At 38.0% G+C, this 21,738-nt stretch overlaps 2 protein-coding genes across 2 annotated transcripts; both read left to right on the top strand.

Annotated features, from left to right (window-relative positions):
• The first annotated feature begins 1,779 nt into the window (after positions 1 to 1,779).
• fkbp9 (FKBP prolyl isomerase 9) lies at positions 1,780 to 14,404 on the top strand. Its single transcript, XM_028036632.1, has 10 exons — positions 1,780 to 2,139; positions 3,471 to 3,616; positions 6,396 to 6,585; positions 6,679 to 6,824; positions 7,404 to 7,593; positions 10,996 to 11,141; positions 11,237 to 11,426; positions 11,886 to 12,031; positions 13,098 to 13,261; positions 13,358 to 14,404. The coding sequence occupies exons 1-10, from the start codon at positions 1,928 to 1,930 to the stop codon at positions 13,532 to 13,534; spliced, it is 1,707 nt and encodes a 568-aa protein (XP_027892433.1). The 5' UTR covers positions 1,780 to 1,927; the 3' UTR covers positions 13,535 to 14,404.
• Positions 14,405 to 16,607: 2,203 nt separating this feature from the next.
• dnal1 (dynein, axonemal, light chain 1) lies at positions 16,608 to 20,141 on the top strand. Its single transcript, XM_028035189.1, has 8 exons — positions 16,608 to 16,708; positions 17,128 to 17,166; positions 17,273 to 17,382; positions 18,021 to 18,076; positions 18,170 to 18,225; positions 18,378 to 18,504; positions 18,684 to 18,824; positions 20,084 to 20,141. Exons 1-8 carry the CDS (start codon positions 16,706 to 16,708, stop codon positions 20,113 to 20,115), a joined length of 564 nt encoding a protein of 187 aa, XP_027890990.1. The 5' UTR covers positions 16,608 to 16,705; the 3' UTR covers positions 20,116 to 20,141.
• The last annotated feature ends 1,597 nt before the right edge of the window (positions 20,142 to 21,738 follow it).

The following is a 21,738-nucleotide window of genomic DNA, read 5'->3' on the forward strand; positions in this document are numbered from 1 at the left end:
ATCAGGGACAATCAGTCCCAATTTATCTGCAACTGTTTGTGAAACTGGACCTTGAAAATATTAAGGAATATTTGTAAACTACAAAGGTTGCCGTCAAAATTGGGTCTCAAAAAGGTCATAACGCTCTTTTCTTTTCACAGGTATCATCAAAAATGCCATAGATTGCCTCATTTGTTCGAAAGCTCTGCGGCAAGACTCCTAACCAGAACAAACAGGGGAGCTCGCATCAGTCTTGTTTTAATATCTTTTCAGTTTACAGGTTTATGTTAGATTTCTAACTTTCAGGGCTCTGCATGGTCACACTCCTTCCTCTAAAACTGAAGCCACGTAATCCAAATAATATAATTAATATTATATTAATATATTGATTAAAGTTCAAGCTGTTCTCTGCCATGTTTACTTTGGGTACAGTCATATTATAATAAGGATACATTTGCAAAACAGTGTGCAGGACTAATAGTTAGGGTTTTTATTTTTTTTAATTTAAAAAATATAAATGATTTAGATAAAATTTACAGTTGATTAATTAATTCATTTCGCTGGATTAATTCAGTTTTAAAAAAAAAATTATGTAAAGAAATTATTATTTTGGTAACAAAGTCCAAGGTAGCACAATTGGTGACCCAAAACAATCATGTGGGGTTTTTTTTTTATTTATTTTATTTTATTCACAAACTTTAAAAAAGTAATAATAATAATCAAACTTCATTTGGGTTTCATGGGAATATGAATGATCAATGCTTGTGTTGATCATTAAATTCACACAGCAAGGCCAAGTTTTTAATGGGACATGCAACTTCTTTGAGCTGGAAGACCGTAGAATCTGAATCGTGGGAGGAGTCAACCATTTGAGTCATATGTTAGACTCCGCCCACATTTAATCCAGCCCCAAACTACACATGGTAGACAGGAGTAATCAAGGATATGGAATATTTTCACTAACGGCTTGCCATACCCCGAGCTGCTCCTCCCATGAAATCACAGTTAAAATCGCCGCTGATGTGTGTTCTCGTAAAACTACAAGTTAAAACATGATAAACTGAACTTTTTTTTTTTTTTTGCATAGTATTGTGAGGTTCTCTTTAAAAGGGAAGCTAATAACAATTCATTGCACTTTTAAAAGCTGAAGGGTAAAATCCACACAAAAAAATTTTTTTAAGGAAAAAGTTGTACTTTTTGACGTTTTAACCAGTCTTCTCCCTCTTACTTCTAATTGAACCCCTGGTGAGAGTGTCCCTCCCACTCCCACTGCCACGTTGGAACATTCCTGGCTTTGTCTGCATAAGAACCCCTCTGCCCCCCCCCCCCCCCCCCCCCCCAAAAAAAGGATTCAAAGCAAAAAAAATCAACACGACCTGCTCATTGTCTCAACCTCAGCATAATTAAGAGGCACGGCCACAAACATTTTTGGCTATGTGAGGCAGAGGACGTGCCTCTCTGTGTGTGGAGACCCCTACGGCACCACGTTGACGTGTCTGTGCAGCTTCACTGCGCAGGAGCAATACGTGGAGCCCAAACTATCCCATTCGGTCCCAACAGGGTCAAGGTCGCCCAGAAGAGTTGAAGACTTGCAGGAAATGATCTATTTGATTTCAAATTAAGAGCAGAGTCACCGAGCTGAAAACTGATTGTTCACGTGTGTGACGATTACACACACACGCGGTTCTTGTGTTCGACTTTAATCTATTTGCGTGTAGTGCGTCAAAGTTTGAATTTCAGTGTTCAGTTGAGGATTTGATGGTCTAATCATAACCGGAAGTGTTGCGCGTGTTCAAAAATTGACTCTTCCTACGCTGGTACCAGGGGCAGGACTTCTTCCCAATTCAGAGTAGAGGAAGCCAAAGTACATGGGGAGCAGGTAGCAGCCGCTGTGCACAGATTACAGGGCTTCACCACACTTATTTGCAATCTTAGGAAAGTTTAGTGGATGGGGAAAATGATCAAGTGTGCGCTGGGAATGTTGTCTTTGTCGCTCCTCGTGACGTTCGCCGCCTGCAACGCGCCTCCGGTCCCGTTAGACGACATCCTCATAGAAAAAACCTTCGTGCCAGAGCAATGCGTCCGCGCAGTCAAAGTTGGGGACTTCGTCCGGTACCACTACATTGGCATGTTTCCTGACGGGAAGAAGTTCGACTCAAGGTGGGTTTTACTTGATTAGCAAGAGTCTCATTCAAGCTGCGTGCAACGTAGATGAGCGACACAGTGCAAACGGCGTGCGTGATGCGTAAAAGTGCGCGTTTTGGTTCGTCCCGGTGAGCCACGCAGGCAGAGTGGGCTTGAATGAGTAGTCCAGAGGCTCCAAAGCTTTTTGAAAAGTCCTAGTGCAAGTTCTAGTGGCTACGTGGTTTTAATCACATAGCCATTGCAAACCTTTCCACGTTTTGTCACATTACAACCATAAACTTCAGGGTACTCCATTGGGAGTTCACGATGGACCAACCCAAAGTTGTCCGTAATTGTGAAGTGGAAGAGAAATTGTAATTTTTTTCCTCACTATTCTGGACCGATAAATTTTTATGAAAAACGCGGAGTACTTTTTTTCAACCTCCTTTACTCTGACACCTCTAAAGAAAAGTCTGCCATTGTATAATTTAACATCAGTGTAAAACCAACTGTTCTGTGAAAGCTTTAGATGTTTGCTAGGAAACATTAGTGAACAATCAGGATCTTGAAGATAAATATCCCAAGCATTGGCAATCGGTTTCTATTCAGTTGTTCAAATAAAACTGAAAAGAAAATGCTGCAAGTGGAAATATTTAAAAATATATCGCTCTCCACCAAGCAGCAAGAGGAAACTGTAGGGATCCATAACACTTGTGCACTCCCAAAATTTGGACCGTTGAGGAAGAATTGGAAAGAATGGTTTTGTTTTTGTAAAATAATCCACAAGTATGTTGAAGTAGGTCCTCTGGGCAAATGAGACCATAATTTAACTTTTGGACCAACTTGCAAAACCCTATGGGTGTCAGTAAACTTACAGCCTGAGGAAATCCTCTCTGTAGTGAAAGATGGTGGGAAGAACTGATGGACATATAGAGGATCAATCCTGTAAGAAAACCTGTCAGAGACTGCAAAAGACTAAAGAATGGGGCGGGGAAACAGGAAACCAGAACCAGGGGCCAGAAAAACTCACATATATCAGAAGAAATTTCTAGTACAGGTTTCCAGATTATACATAATTGTTCTGCAGATTCCCATATCAGGTTATATTTCCTCTAAAATATTGACTTTTTTTTATAGAAATATTCTCCCCAATCCTCAATTTAAGGTTCCTACGGTCCTCTGTCTGTATCGTTAGACACAGCAAACAGCTAAGATGCTAAAATATGAATATTTTTAGCACCTTTAATGACTATCTTTTTTTTAATTTAGGTTTTTACTCGTTTCAAAAGGTTTTAACTCCTCCTAATTTGAGTTTTAAACATGAAATACATTGTAGTGTTTCTAACCTGGGTGTGTTTTTGTTTCAGCTACGATCGCGGCAGCACCTACAACGTGTTTGTTGGCAAAAAGCAGCTGATAGATGGGATGGATAAAGCCCTGGTGGGAATGTGTGTCAACGAGAGGAGCCTGGTCAAGATCCCTCCTCACCTCGCCTATGGAAAACAAGGATACGGTATGAGTAGCTTTACAGATTTCTTCTCATTTCACTTATGAAACCCAATTTTTATATCGGACAAAGATAGCTTAGTTGAAGAAAAAAAATGCATCTTATTTGAATAACCAAGCTATCCAAACTATAGTGGTCCTTTGCGAGAAAGTAATTCTCATTTAGACCTTGCAAGTGCAGGGTTATTGTTCATAAATGGTCTATTTAAAGTCATCCCTCCGTTGAAGTTAAATCCCTACTGAATAAACAACTCCTAAATCTAAATGGTTTTCTTTCTGAACCATTTAGAGGTGGGCTCGATGGTGCACCTTACCCAAGTATTCTTCAGTTTAAGATCACAAAAGGTTGTTCTAATTTATGGTTTCAATATTTACACCTAGTCGTCCTAGGCATGTATGCCTCTTCAGGCATATTAGCGCCAGATCATCACACTGTCAACATGTTTGACTCTCAATATGATGTTCTTTTTATGAACGGTGTTGCTTTTATCCCAGATGTGTCCAGATGCACATCTTAAAAGAAAATGTTCCACGTTGTCTCATGAGTCTTAGCCATCACCAAGATGTTTTGTCATCCATGATGTTTGCCTTAGAAATCTCTCGATCTCTCTTTCTTATTGTTAAATCACAAACATTGAGACTGCATGTCTCTCTGGTCACAACTGAGACCAGAGAGACACGCAGAGCTTTAGATGTCATTCTGGTTTCGTCCATGCGCTCTTGGGGAACGTCTGGTTTGGGCACAACTCCCTGAAAGCTTCACCATTGCTCCATGTTTTCCCAATTTGTGGAAAGTGGGTCTCACTGTGGTTTGCTGGAATCCTCTGAAATAACTGCATAACCCTTTAGAGACTGATAGATGTCAATAATTCTTTATTGAAATAATTTAGCCTTCTTTATTTTGTGAGACAGGTTGTTGATTTTACAGTATTCAGGCCGGTGTGTAGTCACTGAATCTGAACTCAGATTTCCAGACTTTGCAATAATAAATGAATGATTACTTTTATTGCTTAGAGCCAGATTGGCTTTGATGGCATTTCTCCCTTAACGATTGAAATTGTCATTTGAACACTGATTTTTATTCTCCCCCGGAAATTATAAATACACAATGTTGGTCCAACTCATCTGGAGCTGGATCATACAATCTGAAGCTGATACTGTTGATTTAGATGATCTTAGAGCAAACAGGAAGTTGATATTTCCTGAACGTCCATGCAGAGTGATGTCACAGGTCATCACAGAGCAGAAAGCTGCTTTGTGCCAGAGTTGTGGCTTTCAGGATCATGTTTACGACCTCTACGGATCACACTGTGTCTTTGTGACCTTTCTTGCTTACAATTGCAATAATAAAGGAATGCTTACACGTGGAGCCTGCTTTGTCATTTGCGTGCTGGCATCAAGGGCTTAGATAATAAGAGAGGAAAATACGGGGGGCATGTGTGGGCTTGTTAGACCTGGGGCCGTGTCCTCCCCAGTCTGTTACTGGGAGACAAAGGGGAGGAAGAAACAGAGAGAGTTCAGAAATAAGAGGCGACACGGACCGCAAACTCACCAGCAAAGGTTTAACGGGTGTGACGTCAGACATAATTCATTAAACTGCAGAGGAGAGATAAAGCAGCAGCTCTGTAATTCATTTAGGAAAACAACCCTCTCAGGTTTTCCAAACAAATTACCAGCCATGTTTCTTCCCACACCTGTGCCATACAAATTATTATTGTTCATTGTTCTCCTGAGTGGCTGAGAAATCGTGCTGGATTCTTTCCTCAGGTGGCAGATTAAAGTTTTAGCACTTCTTGGGGTTGAAGTCTTTTCTTGATCCTGCACACAGAGGAATGAGGGCCGACATTCTTGAAGTGTCTTTGATTTATTTTAAGCAACCTTTTTATTAGTTTTTCTTATTTATAGGAAAAGGCTATAGTGGCAGACAAGAAATGGACAGAGAGAAAAGACAAGTCTTGGTGTTGAAAATTGAACGTCAGATGGGTGCTTCAAGGACTAGTGGCCCCTTTAAACCACATTAAATGCTTAATACCACATTAAACATGTAACACACAAAGGCTTGCTATTTAATTTGTGTTTTTTTGTCTTGCATTTGTAGGAGTCATGTCTGCTTACAATATGAGGTGAAAATGATCCACTGAGGGTTGTTAAAGTGGGGGTTATTACGTAAAATCGATTATTTTTTTTTTAGCTTTAAATCATGTTACAATGTTATTCCTTCATAAAAAAAACATACCTGGAGTGTTTCTTTGATTCTTCTAAACATGTTTTAGAAATCCTTAATCTCAGCTCCTCCAGACTAGCGGCAGCAGCAATTGGCAAACATTTGGTAGAATGACTGAGCTAATTATACAAACTACTTCTCAGTCCAACAATCCTAAGAACGTCTGTAAACGGGATAATGGAGGAGCAATTGGCACAGACATTTTTTAAGTTATTTTGGATATACGGCATATGTAACAACTGAAGATAACATAGTTACTTGATTGTGCCATAAAATGGCAATATGTGTCTGGAAAATACATAATATCACGCCTTTAAAAAAATAAATAAAGTTGGAGCATCATGCTTAAAAGAACAACTCATAGCTGTTTATTTTACAATTAGAGTTCCTCTAGTTATAGCTACAGACACAAATATATATTTTTACTTGCTGCATGAACTAAGTTAAATTAGAAAACAAAGCAGGCAGTGAAAGACAAGTAAACACCTGCACTGATGTGTGAAACCAGTCTGACGGCGTTTTTGTATTGAATACCAATAACCGGATCTGTTCTCCTCTTCAGGTGATCTCATCCCTCCGGACGCCATCCTCCATTTTGATGTTCTGCTGCTGGATGTGTGGAACCCTGACGACGGCGTCCAGATCAACACCTACCACACTCCTCCCACTTGCTCCAGAAAGGTGGAGGTTTCTGACTTTGTGCGCTATCACTACAACGGCACCCTGCTGGACGGGACACTCTTTGACTCCAGGTTTGGCCTCCATGCTCCCTTGTTTTTGATTATTTTTAAACAATTCACACAAATATGAAGATGCGACTTTATGTTCTTCTCTTTATGTCACAGCCACACTCGCATGCGTACTTATGACACATATGTTGGGATCGGGTGGCTCATCGCCGGCATGGACCAGGGACTTCTGGGAATGTGCATCGGAGAGAGGCGCATCGTCACGATGCCTCCGTCACTCGGCTACGGAGAGAACGGAGACGGTCAGTGTTCTTGGCTTTTGGCCTTTTTTTCTCCACGTTTGCAAGTTTCTAAGACTTGAAAGCCTCAAACACAAACTAATATGGATTATTGTAACACTAATCAAAAACGCTGCAGACACATTTGCAGACCATTTAAAATGTTGCAAGAATAAATCTTATATTTCTCTAATTCCAATTAATTGCAGATTTACATCTGTAATTAATTCAAACATTTCCATAGCACAGAGCAATGCTGCCACCATGAGGCCTTCCTTACACATTAAGTATTTAATGCCACATTTTTCACATCTAGCGCCAACCCAAGTTATCCCAGCAGAACAAATTCTTACACATAGACACAATACGTAAATAAACAAATTAATAATAAAAACACATTAATATAATTAGTAAAAGTTGTTGTGTTATGTGTTTGCTTGTTTATTCATATTTTTATAGCATAAAAATAACTGGTGATGAGTTGTTGTTTTTTTTTGACAAATTTAAAATGAACACAAGCATTTCTCCATTCTGGAAAGTTCAGCAGAGTCAATAACAATACTTATGTGTTTTATTTTTTGTTGTTGTCATTTTCCCCCTCAGGTAGCGACATCCCAGGACAGGCGTCTCTGGTGTTTGATGTGGTCCTGTTGGACCTTCATAACCCCAGAGACGGAGTCACGGTCACTAATCAAATCGTTCCCGAGTCCTGCATGAGGAAGACGGAGCAGGGGGACTTTGTGCGCTATCACTACAACGGCAGCCTCCTGGATGGGACGTTTTTTGATTCCAGGTTTGTATTTTTCCCGTCTTCTTCCGGGTTTACTGCCGCCACAGTTTAATATGTGCTGTTCCTCTAAAGGCCTCATGGTGGCAGCATTGCTCTTTGCTTTACAAAAATGTTTGAAGTTTAGGATGAAACGAAACTTAAAAGTTAGTTTAATTACACAACACTGAATGTCTTAATGTCTTTTTGCTCTTCCTGTATGGCTTAATTTATAGAAGAAGTGCTGTCTAAACTCATAGATGAGATCAAACTGGTTTTATTTTTTAAGCTAAAGATTTAAAACTTTTATTGTCTTTTTGCACATCTGTGTCCCTACTCCAAACAAACTCAAATATTTTACAGATTCTAAGAACTTTTCTCCCAAGAGTCTCCTGAGTTTCTGGTCATAAACCCTGACCCGTGCAACAGAAAGTTTATTATTACACTTCATCATCTTTGCATTACTTTTTGCTTGGCTACGTTTATTCTCCACCTGCCCAAATTGAATATTTATTGTTTATATGCTTCTTCAAAGCAATCTGTGTTTGTGCAACCACTGCTGGTCGCCCACAACCCTGTGGTTAGAGCATGTTGCATAAAGAGGTGTGTGTAACAAAGGAAACGGTCTGTAATCTGTCTATGGAGACACTTCCCTGCAGAAGCAGCAACTCCTGTTTTGTTCTGACTGGGTAAAGAGTTATCTCTTTTTCACTCGCATTGTTGTGGAAAGAGTGGCTAAAATACAAAAGTTAAATTTTCACACAAAACAAGAGAATCTCCTCAACTCTGCGCATCTGTTTCCTTCTGGCCAGAATAAGCAACCACTTATTGGTTGGTTTTTCAAACTGTTAGATATTCAAAGTGCTGAGTGAAATTAATCTTGTGGACTTTTGCACCTCATTCAATGTGGTAGAGTGATAGCTGTCTCAAAAAGTACTTACAGGATGTATTCTTACTGAGATTCCTTGTAGTGTCCGCTCTGACCTGCCTGGGGAAGCTGTGTGTTTTTCCTAAAAAAAAATTTTAAAAATCAAATCTGGACAAAATTTCAACTTGGCAAGATGATTGAGCTGACCTTCATAAATGCAGGTTGTGGGCCAAACGTAAGTACTTATTTCTGTAAGATGTTTATTATTAATGACTAGGCTGGAAATCATGACCTCTGACCTGAAGCTGTCTTATACACACCTCAGATGCCGAGGTGGCGCAAAAACAATTCCAGGAAGTCAACCAAAAATAACGTTTCTTGGAACAAGGTCATCAGGTGCAAGGTTTAGGTCAAACGGAAAATTAGACAGAACATCATGACATTGTTCAAACCGCAACTCCACATACAGTACAGACCAAAAGTTTGGACACACCTTTCTAATTCAATGGGTTTTCTTTATTTTCATGACTATTTATAAGGCAAGAAATCCCACTTATTAACCTGACAGGGCAGGTTGACCTATGAAGTGAAAACCATTTCAGGTGACGACCTCTTGAAGCTCATCAAGAAAATGCAGAGTGTGTGCAAAGCAGTAATCACAGCAAAAGGTTGCTACTTTGAAGAAACTAGAATATAAGGGCTATTTTCAGTTGTTTTACACTTTTTTGTTTAGTGCATATTTCCACATGTGTTATTCATAGTTTTGATGCCTTCAGTGTGAATTTACAATGTCAATAGTCATGAAAATACAGGAAACTCATTGAATTAAAAGGTGTGTCCAAACTTTTGGTCTGTACTGTATATACAGAGTAGAAAACAGACGTGTGGTTTCCAATAATCGCCTTGCTCGCTTCACACCCCGAGAGTTCAACAGCTTAATCAGAGCAGGTGCGAATACTATTTCATCTTTATCAGCAGTTAGGTGTCCATACAGAAAGGAGGCTGTTGAAGGGAAATGAGCTGCCCTCACAGACAGAATGACTTGTGGGTTGACTCTTCCCCTCAACGGAGCAAAAGGTGAGCAGAAGCTCTGAGCAGCTGCTCAACTTCAAGAAACACGCATGATAAATGAAAAAACAATTTAAAAGAAAGAAATAACGGTATGAATAATTATTTCATTTGACAATAGAGACAGTGACTTTTTCACTCCCACTGAAGGAGGCCTGCAGCAGTGACCCTTTGAGAATCAGAAACGGCTCTGCTACACTAGAGCCTGTGTCTTGGACATAGTAATGTTTCCCCTTTAATGACTCTGCTACTGTTGCTGAAAATTACAATGCCTGTTTTGTCTTGGATGAGCCCCACACCTCATCTGTTTCTTTCTTTATAAAACAAAATAAAAATTAAGTTTAAAAAAAGTACTTAAAGAGATTCTTTTACATGTTCTAGAACAAAAATAGAGAGTGGAGTTAAAAAAAACGAGCAAAAAGCAGAAGCTACAAGTCTGAAGTGAGGCAAACCTGGATTACCTTGTTCACTAATTATCCCTAATAAACTGTTGAGCCCTTCTGTCAGGTTTAAACACCTATTGAGACAGATTAAACAAACACAAGAAAGACAAGAGAGTTAGATTCTTTTGTACACGCGAGAACAGCCAGAGATGTTTTCAGTCACACATCTCTTCCGTTCTGAAAACATACGTGTCCGTTCTCCCTTTTTATTGCTGTTAGGATCCCTGTTACAGAGAGCGTCTCAAAGGAGTGGGGAAAACACTTCAATCACATAATTGCAACGCAAATGGTAGTCACTAACAAAACACATGGTATCTACACACTAGATCATTCTGTTCCAGACACAGGATAACACAGAGCAAGTTGTACGTCTTCACAGCGACGGTTTTATAACTATCTAACAGGTCAAGGATGCAGATGTTTCTGCTGAGCGATAACCCTGTTGAAAACGGTTCTCTGCTCTTCCTCGGAGAGGCCTTCTGAGAAAGGAATCAAAGTAATTCAACAACACAGAAACATTCTTTATGCTAAGATGAAACAAATAAAGGCATATAAGACAAGAACATTATAAAGGCACATGAAACAACAAATATTTGATAATAATATATACAATTTACCTAACACCTTCATTTAAAAGCTCTAAATATGCTGAAATCATGACTTCTTAATTCAACTAGTTGCTCTAAAATTTTAATTAGAGTAATCAAAGTAAAGAGATCTAAATGCATATGCCTCATGTACATATCTGCAACAACACTTGAAAGCTCTACACCATTTTCCCTCCGTTTCACAGACTATGCTATACTTTGAGTCGTTCTATCATATAGAACAATAAAATATACCAAGATTTGTAGCTGTAATGTGACAAAATGTGAGTATTTCTGGAAGACACTGTACTGGTGAATTCATCCTTATTTATTTATTTTAATTAAGGAAAGATCATTTCCACCTTTATTGCATATACAAAGACCCATAAATGTGAGAAGTGATTATGATGAGAACATCTTGTTTTTATTTGTGCTCACAATGGCGGCATTATCTGTTTACCAGTTATTCCCGTAATCACACCTATGACACGTATGTGGGTCGAGGGTACGTCATCGCCGGCATGGACGAGGGTCTCATTGGAGTTTGCACTGGTGAGAGACGAACCATCACCATTCCACCACACCTCGCCTATGGAGAGGAGGGCACAGGTGTGTGTTGAAAATATTCTCCTTTTTTTGTGTGTTTCTTATTTGCTTCATGTCGTATTAAACTCTTTTCTAATTTAATGACACTTTTCCGTCAGGCTCCAAGATCCCCGGTTCAGCTGTGCTCGTATTTGACGTTCACATGATCGACTTTCACAACCCGTCAGATCACACCGAGGTGACGGTCACCTACAAGCCAGAAGAATGTGATAAGCAGACAAAGAAGGGAGACTTCATCAAATATCACTACAACGGCACCCTGCTGGATGGGACGCCTATCGACTCCACGTATGTAAACCTGTTGAGGTTTTTCTGGAAACTTTTAGAAACTTTAGGAACCAGGAGTAAACCTGCAGTCTGAGAGCAAAGTGCTCTGTTAGGAACATAAGAAACAATCATATTTCTGATGTATGATGGAGCTTGGTTATTAAGGGCTTTTAATATGAGACAGAAATTCTGTTCATGCAGCCAATGAAGGGATGCTAAAACAGAACAAACATTACCTCTCCTTTTAAGAGGCACCAAACACATCAAAAGTTTAAGTTTAGTATTAATCGTCATTATGGAAAGAGGGTTGTAATAGAAGAAAGAAGCAAAAACACACAAATCACACAAAAAAATATATAGTTATATTATAGACAGATAATTTAGAGGATAAGAAAATCCAGTGCGTTTCCACATATGCAAATTATGACTCAAAATGCCGATCCTTCACAATTGTTTTATTTTTTATCTGCTCTGTTTCAGGCACAGTTATGGAAAGACATACAACATTGTCCTGGGGGCAAACCAGGTGGTGCCGGGCATGGAGAACGGGCTGATGGACATGTGTGTGGGAGAGAAAAGACGTCTTCTCATACCCCCTCACCTCGCATATGGAGAGAGAGGAGTCAGTAAGTGTTGCAAAAAATCATCCAAATATTCCTGCACCAGTCAGTTTAATACAATAAACTGACAACTTTGGAAATGTGAACTTCTGTACAACATCTTTTTATTCTGTTGACAAAATGTTTTATTAATCGGTTATTAGATACTCATAAAACAAAAATAAACTCTCTTACTTGTCTGTCTTTTAACTTTAAAACCCTGAGCATTCAAAATATCAAATATTAAAGCCAACAGGAAAAAAAGAAAAGCAGGCCTCACTTCAGTCAGAGTACATCTCTAAAAGAAAAATAAATCTTTCTGTTGCCCTTTTAGGTAAAAGTAATATTAGAAAGTAATTTTAAAATGACTACTGTTTAAGAGTACATATTCTTTAGACATTTATCTTATTTGAATATGTTTTATTTTCAGATTCCTGTTATCTACATAAATAAACTAGATTGAATTTAGCTAAAATAAAGTCTGGGCTTGTAAGAAAGTTTACCCATTAATTCATGCAAGCAGAGGAAGGCAGTGAATTAGACAAAGGTGGAAGAAAAGGGGCAAACATGCTAGATAACTTGTCTAACCTCAGAGTGAATTTTCAGTATTTATTCTCCTGATTCATCAGCATCGAATAGGTCGATCTCTTCAGCTACTCATCCATGGTGCTGTGTCGCTCTAGCTCAGAATAGAAAATATAAATTTTAATGGTCAAACTTCCAGTTGTCACCTATCTTAATGTACTTCCACGCTGTAGAACAATTCTGCCTTCACATACTTTGCCGAACGTTTGGAAGTCATTTTGTGATCAGATGCTCTGTCCACCATGTTTGCTTTGAAATAGTAGTGTAAAAAGAGCCACCCAATGACTGAAGCTGCATCTGTTTGGAGGAAAGCAGCTGTGTTTTTCTGAAAATGAAAGGGGAAAAGATTATAAAAACTTGTGTCAACTAAAAATATTGACGGTGATGGATTTTTATTTTACATCTAGTCAATTGCATGATTAGACTACAGCCCCGTTGAGGTTGAGTTTTCCGTTAAATGAGCTTGTTTGTGTGTCAGATTAGATTCTGATAATGTTGTGTTTTGCAGCTGACCAGGTTCCAGGGAGCGCAGTGATGCTGTTTGATGTTGAGTTGGTTGAGATAGAGGACGGACTTCCTGAGGGCTACATGTTTATCTGGAATGACGAAGTTCCCCCAGGCCTTTTTGCTGAGATGGACAAGGACAAAAATGGAGAGGTGGAGCCCTCTGAGGTACTGAAAATGTTTACTTTATAGGTCTTAGGATTAACTTCTTCTTTGCCATCTGTTTTTTTTTTTTTTTTAACACATCCCTCCTCGTCTCTGCAGTTCACCGACTACATCATGCAGCAGGTGAATGAAGGCAAAGGCCGCCTGGCCCCTGGCTTCGATGCTTATCGCATTATAGACAACATGTTCTCTAACCAAGACCGCAACGGAGATGGAAAGATAACGGAAGAAGAGTTCAAACTCAAAGCGGATGAAGCGGCCCATGACGAGCTATGATGGGACTGAACGGAGAGTAGATCCGGGCGTTGGGTGAAAGGTCTGGACGTCGGGAGGTGACGCGAACTTTAAAGTTTGTGGGTTGTGGGGTAGAGTGGAATAAAACTGCATTGAGTAGAAACTCTGTCTTCAGAGATTTAGATTTTTTTTTTATTTGAGGACTGAAATGATGTCCAACAAGAATAATCACCAAAATGAGAATGAAGAACAAGAGGATTTGGCTATATAGAAGATTAAGAACAAAAGCATGTTGAAAAGTTTGACTTAAGGACTAAATGACTTTGTTACCTCCTTTTTTATTTTCGTACTTCATTTGTGCTGAAAATAAAACGGTTCTGAATAGGAGCGCATCCTCATACTGCAATTCTCTCTGAACATTCATCACTTCTTCAACTTTCAGACTTTGTTTTCAGTTGAGTGAATTTTTTTTATTCTCCATAAGTGTTATGCTTGTTCCAGAAGCAATGAGTTGGCCAAGATTTTTCTATAGTATGACAAAATGTGTTTTGTTTTGTGGTTTACAGCTAAAATTTCCCCAAAATTTGTGTTTTCTGCTGTTGAAAATCCTCCACGTGACACTGGAAGATCTGATGTCCTTACATGTTGTTATGGGTTTAAACTCCATTCGTTTGTTTTGGCCAATAGTTGCTTCTGTTTTTTACTAAATGTCATTTTCTGTAGGTTTTATTTTGTAAAAGCATGCGCGTGTATGCGTGTGTGTGTGTGTGTGTGTGTGTGTGTGAGAGAGCGAGACAGAGAGAGCGACAGTGAGGGGGTGTGAAATGGGTGAGAGTTGTGTGTGTTTGATCCAGGAGAAGAATTTGCCAACTGTGTCAGCTCTGTTCAATAAATGATCTGACTTTAACAACTGCTTGCTCATATCGTCTCCCTTTTTTCTACTTGAACATGTTGATTTGTAAATGTTGCAAAGTATTAGCTAATGCATTTGCATTATTTACAGCTTTTAAGTTTCGTTTAGCATTCAATACTGTAAAAACAAAAGTTTGTTACAGTAACAGATTTCTTTGATCACACTTCCCTGAATACACTTCCACTGCATGATAAGCGACTCCTTATCACAGCAGGAATAAAACCCAGATAGAAGTTCAAACGGTACGAAACTTGTAGGGTCCATCTGGCTGTTTCTTCTTTTATCTAGGTTGCAACAGACATTGTAAATACAACCCCCTCTTTCAACAGAGAGGATAGGTCTCTTGCGAAAACAGGAATTTCCGTTTGTTCTCAGACAGTGTCTTAACTTTTGGTCTGGCTATTATTTTAGGTGTTCATACCTCAAAATGTGTAAAAGGACCTCCTCTTGTGACGTTTTATGTTTTTATTGTTACTATATGCTTCTTGCTATCGTAACAATATATTTCTTATTTCTAGTGAAAGAGCCTTAGAACAACAAAGATCAAATTAATTAAACCCACAAAGTAACGAGTTAGCACAGACGTAGACAATAGATTAAAAAGCTGCCTGCTTTCCACCTCCTATTCCCCAATCAAAGAGTTGTTTATCATTATATAACTCCTCAGTATCATGAGGAAAAGAGATTTGAGGGAAAAGAAAGGCTGTGAACATGTGAGATAAGCAGAACTGACATTTTTTTGCAGTTGTTGGGTGAATCATTACGGGCCTGTAATGATTAAAGGAAAAGAAGAAGGTGAAAGTGGAGGAAACCACCATTCATAAGAACCCTGAGTCTAAACCATGGTTTTTGCCAAACCACTGCAATAAAACCTATTGATTTTGTGTTTATAAAAATTGTGTGTAACTAAAAAGATTGCATCCTTTTCTGGTCGGACATGAGCAGACACAATGCTGGTGTGAAACAAACAGAGAAGATCCTTGTACAAGTTGAAATCTATTCTACAATTTATGGTAAACTGATAAATATTTACTCTTTCTATCTTCTTTCACGGATAAATGGACACACTGACCAAAGTATCGCAGCTACTGCAAAGTTCATCAGAGCAAAAATGTGATATTGAAGAATGTGCAACTGTTTATTTGAAATTCTGCTTTATGTGTGACGCACATTACCACAGTCCTTATCACTGCTTTCTCCAGCTTTCCTTAAATTTAATTTCATTTCATTTAACCCTCCTGTTAATTTGCGGGTCAAACTGACTGAAGTTAAAAAAAATTTTTTTAAATAGTTGGAAGTATTTTTTTGCATCAAACTTTTCCTATTTGTCTTAATAGGCACACTCTACATATAAATTGAAAATTGTTCATTTTACACATTCGTGCCACCCCTGTGTCTACATAGTACTGTTCAATTTGACCCGGCAGTCAATTTGAAGGATAAAATAGGTCCAAAAATGTCCAATTCTGTTTGTTTCCTTGCAACTATGACACATATTGAAACCTGCAAGAAAGCAGGTGTTCATACTATGTTTGACAGGGACATTTTCTGTTCCTGTGGGCAAACTCCACCCACACTAAGTGGACACTCAGCAGAAGTGTGGGAAAACATAAAAACTCTCTGCATGACTCATTTGTCTTGATTTTAATCAGTGGGTCAATTTGACCTAAAACATAATATGTGTCTCAAGTTCAATTATAAAGATCACACATTGAAAAAAAAAATTCAAAATGTAATATAAAACGAATGACAAAATATCAATTTCAAGGATAATTATTGTTTTTTTTGTGTGTGTGTAGGTTTTTTCAATGGACATAAAAAATGTCCAAATGAGTAAATGAGTAAGTTGTCATCATTGATCCTTTATTTGTGGGAGGGGAAAAAAACGTCATTGCACAAATATTGATTGAAATGGTTAGTATTGGATTTAATAATCAGGTACAAAAATGTTTTGGAGGATTTTTTTAGAACACTCCCCGGGTCCAATTGACCCCGGAACATTATTGCTGTACTTCAGAAACGAACATAACAGAAGGGTTAATTTAATTTAATTTCGTTTTAAAATATATTTAATTTATTAATAATTATTATTTTATTTTATTTTTTGCTAAATTGTTTATTTATACTAACAAGTTATTTCTTTACTAATCTACTGTGTGTAGATAAAAAAATAAATAAATAAATAAAAAATGCTCCAAAGATTTTGAAGTGAACACAGTGCGCAGGCGCAGCTTGTGGGTGCCATAGTAACCAGAGCCTACTGGCAGCTGTTAGCCCTAAAGCAGACATCAGCGGTCAACATGGTAAGTCCCTGTAGTTTCAGCTTATTTTACTCGCTGTTTGGTTATTTATTACTGTTAATACGTGTTACCATAGAGACGGTCATGCAGCCTCTTCCAGCTGATGCACACCGGTTTGGCTGTAAAACTACATTTAGGAGAAGCTGATAGCTGGCTAACCTCAGTTCAATAAAGTCTGGTTTATTGTGTGTGTTTAGTTTAGTGAACGACGTCAAATACAATTTTCTGTTCTGTTGTGTGTCGGGATGAACAACCGGCATTAATAATGGTTGTGATCCAGCATGTTTAAAATGTTGGGGTTTAGATATAAGTGTTTATATTGTGACGTTGCTAGCTGGCCCAGGTTACCTTTTCCTATTCTAGTCTATCATCATTTAATAACAGCCTCGCCTACTGTATAATGTTTAATGTCATGTCTGCAGGCCAAGGCAACCACCTTGAAAGAAGCTTTAAACAAATGGGTAAGTGGGGGACAGAGCCTAGCAAAAGAAACACAACAAATGTTGTACTTGTTTTAGGTGGACATGTGTTGATTGAATTGCTGTTTTGAATATTTTGTGTATGCAGGAAGAGAAGAACGGGGAGAAAGCAAATGAGGCTAAAGAAGTTAAACTGTACGGTCTGATTCCCCCTATAGAGAAGATGGATAACTCTCTCAATGCATTGGGCCTCTGCGAGTAAGTCCTGTTTTTATGGAGCATCTGGTACTCCATAAAAGTACGAGATACTTTTACGGAGTAAAAAGTATCCTGGCTTGACAGAAAGACTACAACAGCCTGTTTAGAAATATTTCCAGCCATAAATACAATGACATCGTTTTTGTGAGAAACTACATAAGGTTAGTCTATTTGGAAAAGTGTGTGCTGTCTGTGCAGGAAGCCAGAGTAAATAATAACCAAAAATTGTCTTGTTACATCTGTGTTGCTTGCAAATTGAAAACACATTTTTGTTCTCTATGCTTTAAATTTTTGTGGACATGATACAGTCAAATTATATTGTTATACTCAAGGTTATTGTAAAAACGGTGAAGCTCCCACCATGCCTGTCCAGGACTGTATCGATCTGCTACATGTGCTCACTCACACTTCCAATAGGATGATTTTACTTAGTTGATTACTATTAATTTCTTTTACAGCAGCACAATTTGAACAGCTATTTAATCCAGTTTTATCAATCCCCAAAACGATAGTAAGTGCGTTTATTGACTTGAGTGCACTATGACATGTGAAACAAAATACTCTTTGACGGTGAATCAGATATTATTGAGTTCATCCTTCACATACCTTAATATTTTTTTGTCCCATGCTCTGCTTAGGAAGCTGTCTCTGGCCACAAACGCTATTGAGAAAATAGCCAATCTCAACGCCCTCAGTGAGTACTACCTGCTAGATTCATTTAACTCAGAGGCGCTGTTCTGTCCAACAAATGAAAACTTGAGCTAATTTACTGTTTATGTCATTTTAGAGAACTTGAAGATACTTTCATTAAGCAGAAATAACATAAAAAGTCTTGTAGGGTTGGTAAGTTACTTACAATCCTGAATTAATACTAAATAAGTAAATTTTCTGGTGTCATAAAGTTTGTGTCTTTTATTTTTCTCTCAGCAGAATATTTTGGGTTTCACCAGCAACTGAGCTTGTTTTGTTCATTTTCTTAACATGTGCATTTGCAGGAGAGTGTTGGAGACACTTTGGTGGAGTTATGGATTTCCTATAATTTAGTAGACAAACTGAAAGGCATCAGCTCCTTGCATAAACTGAAAGTCCTCTACATGTCCAACAACCTTGTTAAAGAATGGGGTATGCTGCACTCATCAAGACTGATTTTTTTTTTTTTTACATTACCAAATCTTTCTGTGTCGGTCTCTTTAGGTAATTGGCCTTAATCCATGTTAGTGAAATTATTATTTGAGGGATTTCCTTTTAAACTCACCGTATGCATTCAGTGTTAAATGTGTTGCTTTCTCTCTGTTATGTAGCAGAGTTTGTGAGGCTTGCTGACCTGCCCAGCTTGGTGGATCTGGTTTTTAATGGAAACCCGCTGCAGGAGAAACATGCCACGGAGGGAAGCTGGATGGACGAAGCCTCCAAAAGGCTTCCTAATCTAAAGAAACTAGACGGTGAGATTAACGAGCTTGCATGTTTCTGAAATGATTTTAAAAACTATGCCACATACATTACAGTATTTTCAATTGTTCACTACTCATTATCGAAGTTATCATTGTCCTAACAGTTAGGACAAAAGTCATCTTTAGCTTCATCATCTACTTACTACAATGATCATATAATAAAGAATAATATTTGAAGTGCCAACCAGAACACAACCTTATATACATGAGCACTTTCCCCTCATTGATTTATATATTTTACTTAAGCAATTTCAACACTTAGGAAGATATAGGCTGCTTATTTTGACAGTCGCCAATGCAGCGAAACACTCAGACAGCATGATGCTGCCACCGCTGTGCCTCACATTTGGGATTATGCTAGCAGGCATCATGAATAGTTGTCAGTTGTCTTCAAAGTGCTGGTGTGGGGTTGCTTTGAGGCAAAAGGATCTGCAGACACAGCTTCAGTTGAACAGCGAAGGATATTATTTTAAACTTCAGCCCATATCACGACATCTGACTCAAGAGGAACCTCGGCTGAATCATAGAACTGTTTCTGTAGATCTCAAAGCACAGCCTTTTATATAGATCATGAGAACATACAAACACATTACCACATCTGGCGTTCCTCAACATCTCCGTCTTTTAGCATATTTCTCCCACGTGCATACTTTCCACCTTTAGTCTCCCTTAGCTCAAGACCTTGATCTCCGTATGATGCCTCTATGTATTTAGTATTTAGTATTTAGTTGGAAATCTGTGCTGACAAAGACAACTCATGCTTGTAAACTTCCCTCTTTTACTTCTGAATCTCACAATGGACATGATGACGAAACACTTCCGTTTTAGTTTCATCAGGCCATGGTGAAACTAAGATGTTCCCAAATTTATTTCTTTTTTCACACAGTGCATTTACTGCCTCCAATATGGCATTTTATGTTGCTTTTGAATAAATGGATTAAGTGACATTTCAGTCTATGTTGGCAAGGAGAACAATGAACCAGCATCTTTACAATGTCTTGTTTTTGGGTTTTTTTGTGGAGTAAATGTGCACATTACACACCAAAACACACAGAATCTTTCCCTGAATAGAGTGATTGTGTTTCTACTTTTAAATTAACTGTTTGAACAGATGAAAATTGTACCTGAGGTTTAACCAGATTTGTGGGCATTACACAGTGAACAAAAAAAGTTGTTTGTCTTTTTATAACACGTATCTAAACTCGTGGTTTCAACTATATGTGATCAGCCATTTTCTCTTTTTATTCCAGGAATTCCCATCATCAAGGAGGTGGACGAATAAGATGAAACAAGCAAAAAAAAAAAAGACAAAAAAAAAAGACAAAAACTATTGTCTTTCCCTTTTTTATGTTGTGCATATTTTATAATGGTGCTTTCAATTAAAAAACATATTGAACAAAGCTGATGACTGCTGTTCAACAAGCACAACATTTCTCAAATCTCCTTTAATTTATTATCAGTCATTGCCAAATCTCAGATATTTCTCAAAACTTGCATGTGTATTCACATGGACAGCATTTCTTAATGTGATTTATAGCGTCGATTTTATTTTATTTTTTATCAGACTGTTAAGTAAAAAAAGATGCTTTCTGACTAAAACTCAGCTTGGTGGACCAAAACTGTTTGTTTGGTTGAATACATTCTCTAAAGTGCCCTTCATTTTACTTAAGAACTGAAGTACAGAGTAAACACATACTAAAGAGGAAAATCAATTTCTAGGTTCAGTTATGAAGCACTTGAAAATGTTTTCCGTCAAAATGTAAAAATTTTACTTGTTCGTTCTGATTAAGGAGATGCGAGTGGGTTGATTTCTCTTCTGGACATTTATTAGATGGGTCAGTGTGATGAGAAGATTGCATGGTGGTCATTTAAGACTGGATAATATACTTGAGAGATGCAGGGAGGAGAGACTGTGGTTCTAATTTTTTGCTTCCCAGGAATGTCGGTGCTCCATACCAGCATTATCTATTGACTGACCTTGACTGCCGGCTGCAGCAGCACAATGTGTCCACAAACTATGATAAATCTCTGCAGCGCCCTGAGCTGTTGAGCATTGCCGATAAGAATGCATGTCCTTATATGTTATATAAGGGGCCCCTGTTTGGAGTTTAAAAAAAATGTCTGCCTCAACAAGTAGCACAGTTTATACCGTTTTATCAAATAAGAAATTTGTAAAAAAAAAAAAAAAAAAAAAACATATAAAGCAGATAGAAAATAGTTTGCCTTTAAAAACAGTTTGCTTTTGTTTGAAGAGAAGGGAACCATATTTGGGATTAATGCAGAGCCAAAAATAGCAGAATCAATATTAACATGACCAAACTAAACAGTTTGAAGTGCTGTTTTAAAACATTTGTTCTGGTTATCAGGATTTTTTATTTTTATTTTTTTACTGTGGTCTGTTTCATTGTTTCACTTACAAAAAATAAGTTCAGTGTGTGTTGCATGCCTTTTACTTCCACCTTTTGAGATAAAGGGCTCTGCAGACACAGCTTATGGTGTATAATATGATGTATACTAATACTAATTTGTGAAATTATTTATTTCTTTTTTTTTAGACATTGATGTTCAGAAATGAGTCATGAAGCAGGCACAACTATAGAATAATCAGTAAACTTTAGGTTGTGCCTCCCATTACTTTAACTAATAAGTAACTTTTATTCAAAGTGAATACTTTGAATAAAAGTGGTGAAAGATCACAGGGGAGAGCAGGAGGAAGATATATCAGATAAAACTCCTTTACCCCCAACCCTTAAGGTCTGTTAAAAAATCAATAAGCCAGCAAACTAAATTATGGCTATTGAGAAAGCTGGTTGACTGTTTGTCATGTATGCATGCATTTCTTGTTTCACAATGTCAGTCAAGAATCAAGTGATCTGCAGAGTAGGGGCTCCTCAAATTGAATTGC

Source organism: Xiphophorus couchianus, chromosome 13 (assembly GCF_001444195.1).
Source record: "Xiphophorus couchianus chromosome 13, X_couchianus-1.0, whole genome shotgun sequence".
NCBI classification, from domain to species: domain Eukaryota; kingdom Metazoa; phylum Chordata; class Actinopteri; order Cyprinodontiformes; family Poeciliidae; genus Xiphophorus; species Xiphophorus couchianus.

What these genes read in the sequence shown, in the direction of transcription:
- fkbp9 (XM_028036632.1), top strand. Translation starts at nt 1,928, where the DNA reads ATGGGGAAAATGATCAAGTGTGCGCTGGGAATGTTGTCTTTGTCGCTC. An exon ending in GGGAAGAAGTTCGACTCAAG is followed by an intron (nt 2,140 to 3,470) that starts GTGGGTTTTACT and finishes TTTTTGTTTCAG; the next exon opens with CTACGATCGCGGCAGCACCT. An exon ending in GGGACGCCTATCGACTCCAC is followed by an intron (nt 11,427 to 11,885) that starts GTATGTAAACCT and finishes GCTCTGTTTCAG; the next exon opens with GCACAGTTATGGAAAGACAT.
- dnal1 (XM_028035189.1), top strand. An exon ending in TAAAAAGTCTTGTAGGGTTG is followed by an intron (nt 18,226 to 18,377) that starts GTAAGTTACTTA and finishes GTGCATTTGCAG; the next exon opens with GAGAGTGTTGGAGACACTTT. An exon ending in CAACCTTGTTAAAGAATGGG is followed by an intron (nt 18,505 to 18,683) that starts GTATGCTGCACT and finishes TCTGTTATGTAG; the next exon opens with CAGAGTTTGTGAGGCTTGCT.